The sequence below is a fragment of the Sinocyclocheilus anshuiensis genome, unplaced genomic scaffold, assembly GCF_001515605.1.
Source record: "Sinocyclocheilus anshuiensis isolate Anshui unplaced genomic scaffold, SAMN03320099.WGS_v1.1 scaffold1097, whole genome shotgun sequence".
Taxonomy (NCBI): domain Eukaryota; kingdom Metazoa; phylum Chordata; class Actinopteri; order Cypriniformes; family Cyprinidae; genus Sinocyclocheilus; species Sinocyclocheilus anshuiensis.
The window spans coordinates 637888-644877 of NW_015555843.1; the positions used below are offsets into that span (position 1 = coordinate 637888).

General features: G+C 35.5%; 1 protein-coding gene across 3 annotated transcripts in view; it reads right to left on the bottom strand.

Moving 5' to 3' along the window:
• Positions 1 to 6990, bottom strand: part of LOC107675556 (sine oculis-binding protein homolog) — a 30759-nt gene that overhangs the window by 3116 nt on the left and 20653 nt on the right. For 2 of the 3 annotated variants that reach the window (XM_016469954.1, XM_016469953.1), the window contains one exon: positions 3256 to 3339. The exons of the other annotated variant lie outside the window; for it this stretch is intronic. In XM_016469954.1, coding sequence (XP_016325440.1) covers positions 3256 to 3339 — 84 coding nt within the window. The remainder of the gene's footprint in view (positions 1 to 3255; positions 3340 to 6990) is intronic. 3 annotated transcript variants of the gene reach the window in all.

Sequence of the window (6990 nt, forward strand, 5' to 3'; positions counted from 1 at the left end):
CACTCTTTCTGCCAAGATAGTTTTGTCTGTCCAACCACTCTTGGAGTTGATAAGGCTGTCACTCTCCAGAGTGGAGGTCAGCCAAAGTAGTTGAGTGCAGAAAATTTGCCTCAGGCCTGGCGAGTAGAGTACATAGAAAGAGATTTGCAAACATTGGCTTGTCATAAAGACAGACAGGTAGACAAAGACAGACCTGGCAACACAACTAACTGCACACAGAAAGGGGAATTTAAAAAGAATGAATTCCGTTGTTTATTTGCATGCATGGTTTGAGTTGTTTTCCCAATTCACTAACAGATTTATGCAAATTCAGTCATGGTGCAAACACACCCAAATACTTGAAAATACTTGAAAATTCTCCATCTTGCGAATCGGTTCTGAGTGCTAGCTTGTGGTATAATAATTATTAGTAGTATCTATAATAACTAAGCCTAATTAACATAGAAAGCAGGCATGTTTCACGCTAAAATACTGCATGGTAAAGCGCTACACTCGTGAATTTGCCCCAAAGCGAACTACACCTCATAATCTCATGCTATAACTAAACACAAGCTGAACACAGTGGAAATCCAATAGCTACAAAGCCCTATGCATGCTTCTATTGATATGTTTTGTTCAAAAGTATGTACTGTTTACTAATGCATTGGCAATTTAAAACTTTGATTATAATGCCAATACTGCTTTTGAATCAGAATCTGAATATGATTTGCCTCAGGCCTGCCTGAGCAGACTGCAGAGACAGAGATTTTCCTTAAGCCTAGTGAATTGACCGCCAAAGCCAGAGTTCCACTGAAGATAATGAAGGCATTTATCATATGCCACTACTGTCAATGATGGACATTCATCACACGGATAAAGAGAGAGAGAGAGGCTGGCTAGAAATAGACACGGCTAGAAGTAGATACGCTTGCATACATATTCACACAGCAAAGTAACACAAGTCTACTTCCAAGACCTTTTCTTAATCGGTTTTTGTAAACTTATTTTCCAGTAAAAACAAGCATACTTAAAATAAGATACATTTATGTTAGATAACTGTATAAAATAAGACTTCTTTTTCAGAGAATATACCTTGAATTAATTTTTTTTCTTTTACCTCACAGAGCTTCTTGCTGTATGCACAACTCTGCTATTTTTAGTGAGGTTTATGCTTAAAACAAGTGGAGTAACTTCAATGTATATACTCTGAAAACAGTCTTATTATATTACTTTTGTTTCTTGCCTAAATTTATCTTGTTTTAAGGATGTTTAGATATTTTTACTGTAAAATACTGATTAATAAAAGTATTTGTAGTATAAGAATCCATTTAGAACAAATCAAAAGAGTTCAAATGAATATGATTCATTAGGGAATCTACGTACAAATGTGCATCTGATTTTGAATCAGCAATCCAATCTTTAGTGCATTACTTCAATTGGTTTGATATGAAATAAGCTGGCTGCCACAGGATTGCTCTGTTTCAAATGTGGGAGCTCTGACCATGCCAGTTAACATGCACAAACCAGCTCGAGGCGTGCCTGGATATTCTCAATTATAAATGATTTTCATATTTCCTGAGTTTAAAAAACGAGACAGATGGAGACCACTTAACGAGTCATGGCTCTCTAAGAGAAATTTTACTGCACATTACCCTAATGGACTTCTTTTCTCTCTCTCTCTCTCCCTCACTCTCTCAATCCACTGTCTCTCTCTTTCTCTTAATCTTTCACCCACCCTTATTTTGCTTTGCTCTCTCTCTCTCTCTCTCTCTCTCTAACATTGTTGAGAGTTAATTACTGTCATTTACCTCTGCTGTGGCCGTTAAGCCGATGTCCGTGACCATGCTGCGAGTAGCTGTACACTCTTTTACTGTAATTACCTGCTAACGTACGGCTGCCAACTCAATGTTAGAGAAGAAGCTTCTGTGCTAATGCTTTTCTTTTCCCATCACACACACCCTTTGACCCCAGGATGTGTCTGTTCTCAACCAGTCATATGCTGATTTCACACACACACACACACACACACACACACACACACACACACACACACACACACACACACACACACACACACACACACACACACACACACACACACACACACACACACACACACACACACGCACACGCACACAGACACACACACATACCCCACTTGTCCATTCATGTGGAAAACAGTAGCATTCAATGCAGAATGACAATGTTTAAACAAAAACATGAAATATGGAATGTCAGAAAGACATAACAAATGATCTGTCTATAGCTAATAAAGTAGATAAGCAGAACATCTCATGATCTAGTCTTGAGTTAACAGTGCAGATGTGTGATTTGACCAGTCTTTTGTCAAGTGCTAAGTCTTTAGAAATTTAGGAAGGAATTTATGGGTCATATTTCACCCCAAAATTAAACAACCACAATACAAAGTTATTTTAAAGTCATCAAGTTTCTAATTGTGACATTATACTCATCACTGTAATACAAAAATAAAAAAAAATTATAATAAAAATAAATAAAAGCAAAATAATTGAAAATATTGACATTGATTAGTTTTTATTAATAGTAATAACTGTTAGGGGTATATATATCGACTAATGGAAGTTATTCTTTCAAAACATAAATCATTAAATAACACTGCTAAATATAAAGCTTAAAATTTATATTTTAAGATGTTATATTTATATTTTAAAATTTTCATACTGTAATGGTATATTACTTGTATTATGTTGTGATCGTTATATTCATTTGTAGCATTTAAAATGACAGATTTTAGTTTTTAATGATTTTACTTTTAATTTATTGCATTTTTTAACAACCACTAATCATTTATCAATCATAACATGAAAGTAATTATTGGTTTATTGGTATTGGCCAGGATTTTAATATTAGTGCATCCCTAATAATAATAATAATAATAATAATAATAATAATAATAATAATAATAATAATAATAATAATAATAATAATAATAATAATAATAATAATAATAATAATAATAATAATAATAATAATAATAATAATAATAATAATAATAATAATAATAATAATAATAATAATAATAATAATAATGTCACAATAAAAAAATAAATGCCAAAACATATTTTAGAACAAAAAAGACAAAATTCTTGTCAATACCATATTTCAGAATTAAGACTTAAGACTTTGAGACATGGTCACAATCACACCATCTTTCTAAAATCTAAATCATCTTAATCAATATGCATATGCTGTTTCTACATCTCTAATTTTGGGGTGTTAAAATGGTTTATATCTTACAAGCACATCGCTGTTTGTCTTGAGGACAAGTCTCGGCGTGTCTTTGGACAAGCTGTGGTGCGGAACGCCCTCCTCCTCTCTGGCCTAAAGGAAAAACATAATGTCCCTTTTTATGCAAGGCCAAAACTGAGGTGAAAATACACACACATAACAGATGTAAAAAAAGAAAGAAGGAATGATGTGAATGGGGAAATGGAGTGAGAGAATAAAAAACAACGTGCTGACCTGAATAGACATATAGAGAGAATAGACATTCTGTGTGAGTGTGTCTGCCTACATTCAAATTCTGTAATCCAAGGTTATATATTAGTATGGTAGACTGAAACAAGAACAGTGTTCAATTATATTAGATTCTTTCAAAAAACCTTGAAATATCTCAATTAAAAGCTGAAAAAATTCATTCAGAAATATTCTAGAAAATTAGGGGAGAAAGCAGTGCTGAAACACCCACAGACAAAAAGAAGCAACACTAAAATAAATGAAATATCATAAAATAACACCGAAACCATTAAAAGAAAACAGTGTGAAAAACAGTAAAAAGTGTGTTTTATAGAGTATATAAAACATATTTTTGTCTCTGAGCTGTCTACCTGAGTTCCTGAGTGCCACTGCTGACAGAAACCTCACTCACAAAAACACTGAAGAACATCAGTCTGTGCACAAACACACTTGTGCCATCTACTGTCTTTATTTTGTGTAGTGTCTGTGACCCCTCTGGACTTGAGCCAACTCATTTACATATAGCACTAATGAGGCTGCTTACTCTACACTAACACACACACAAATGGCATATCCGCAGACTTAATGACTTGAAGCATGACGGTGCTCTAAGAAATAACCGCACATGCCATTCATATACACTGTGAAGCCTCTTTCATACACACAATCACATAGATGAAGCCACATGCAGACACACTAAAGTCAGTGAACCTGACGGCTTATTAAGTAACCAAAAACTGCAGAGCTGGATAGTGTACGTGTGTATGACAAGACAACTCTGTACCTCTGTATTGTAAAACATGCCCCAAAATTCTGCAGTGTGTGTGTGTTTGTTATGCCACCTGGGCTTCAGCATTTCAACCACATCTCTGCCAGCCACCATCTGGGCATCACACAAACCAACCCAGGTGTGTGTGTGTCCGCACATTGCCAGGTAAAATGTATTTCTCCAAGGACATAGATGGGAACACATATGAGGCACATTCTGGTGTGAATGTGCCTCACATCCCCCCCCACACACACACACAAACACATACACACACAGCTATCTACCTACATACCTACCTATCTATCTATCTATCTATCTATCTATCTATCTATCTATCTATCTGCTGAAAAAAAACGTTTTAATTTGCTGAAAAATTTAGATACATCATGTGTCATTTTTGCCAGCAGATTTCACTTGTCAAATCGAAATCAAGTTCATTTGTAAAGTGCCTAAAAATCCATCCATGGCATATCTAAAAAGGAAGAGGTTTTGTTTTACTATGTCATACAGCAATGCATTTGTTAGTTGACATTAACCCATTAACTTTATATAAGCATTTTTCCACTGCTCTGGGGCCTCATGTATAAACGTTGCGTATGCACAAAATGGGCATAGAAATGTGCATACGCTGTTTTCCACGCACGTATCTGGATTTATAAAAAATTAACTTGGCGTAAATATGTGCGCACCGTACGGATGCTCTTGACTGTGCGTATGCACTCTTTTTCCTGGAGTGAGAAAAGTAATGAAGTAAACAAGGATTTTAAACTCTGTTTTCATTTCAATATACACATTTACATTAAATATTCCACTCTCATTAATAGAGATAAGCACTGAAATTACATAAAGTCATTACGCAGAAGTTAAACCAAAATTAGGCTATATGAATTTAGACATTTGTAGTTGATGCGCTTAATCACTTTTCCTGTGGCTTGCAATGTTTTAATGACAGCGAGGAGTGCTATAATAATTACGCAGAAGAACCAAAAAAAGTATATGAATATAGACATATTTGTAGTTGATGCGCTTAATCACTTTTCCTGTGGCTTGCAATGTTTTAATGACAGCGAGGAGTGCTATAATAATTAATATTTAAACTAAACTGCAGATCTCATGTTATGAGAATTTTTTTAGCAAGAACAATGATCAATGATGCACACTTACTTCAATATTATGGCGGACACTGCTGGGTTTGAATAAAAGCTACAGTACAACCGCAGCTGCACAGAGGTCACAAAGGCGTCTCCACAACATTATGAAAAATACCACTGTATTTGCAGGATACAACTTGGAGAAGAAAAAAAAAAAACGGTAAGATTTGCGTGTTTCCTTTTTAAAATACTTTGTCAGTGATGCACTGAGTCATACAATTGTATTTACACTGCAATACATATAGGCTTATTTCCACTAAAAATAGCTAAAAGATGTTCACCTTTTCAGCAAAACTGCATACATTTTTTTTATTTGAATTGTTTAAAACAGTTGAAATACTATTTGGCCAGTGGAAAAGAATGATGTCAAGTATATTCTAAAATAGGCTTATTTGAGAACTAAACAGTTTTGTTTTTATGGATATTTTGATATATTCTAAAACATTCTGGATGATTTTGGCAATAAAAAATTAATGTGGCACAAATGGCATTTAGTCTGTATCTCATATTTCCTTAACGTCTTGTACCTTTGACGTTAAACATGGTGTCACGTGGATGGGAATATGCATGGAAATGATATGCAGATGAGGTTATGCATAGTAAAACTAGGCGTTATAAGCTCCATATATGGTGATTTTGGGGAGGGGACGCATGTACGCACAATCTTCTGCTGACGGGATTTATAAAAGGATTTTTGCACAGGTTCTGGCATACGCATGGTTTTATAAATCTGAAAACTTTTGTGCGTACGCACACATTTAGGATGAAATCTACGGAAAGTTTTATACATGAGGCCCCTGACATGTTGCCCAAGGTGCGTCCGCTAATATGTGAATGGCTAGAGTGGCTAAGTCTATGTATGTGTGAGACAGCTGAGAGTGTGTATGTTTGTTCTCCTGGCTAGAAGCTATGAAATAATCACCCTGCACTGTGAGTCACAACGCCATGGCAACAAGACCTGAAGAAGCAGAGGCCCAATAGCTTCAGCACTTGCACACACACACACACACACACACACACACACACAGGTAAAAGAGTTTGTTTCTGAGACAGAAAACTTGTACTCCAACGTTCAAAATAGAAATGAATAAATAAGTTGCATGTTTGTAAGCCTGTAGTAATTAATGTATGCATGTTCTCATTTGTTATTATGAGTATATTAATGAGATATGTCTGTATAAATCAACATCACCATTTACCAGCTGATAATTTAAGCTCTGTCAGATTTTAACACTGTAATCAAATTTAACATTTAAGAGTTACAATTTCTCCTGACACACACACACACACACACACACATGCAGGAGAAAAGCACAGGCAGAATGAAGCATGAATGAATCAGCAGATGAAGACATTTCTTCATCTGGATTTGTGGATTTAGAAGTATTGACTTGGTTAATGGTTAGAGAGTCAGACTTGTAACCCAAAGGTTGCAGGTTTGAGTCTCTGTACCGGCAGGGATTGTAGGTGGGGGGAGTGAATGTACAGCGCTCTCTTCCATCCTCAATACCACAACTGAGGTGACTAAACCAAATGGCTGCCCACTGCTCCAGGTGTGTGTGTGTGTGTGTGTGTGTGTGTGTGTGTGTGTGTGTG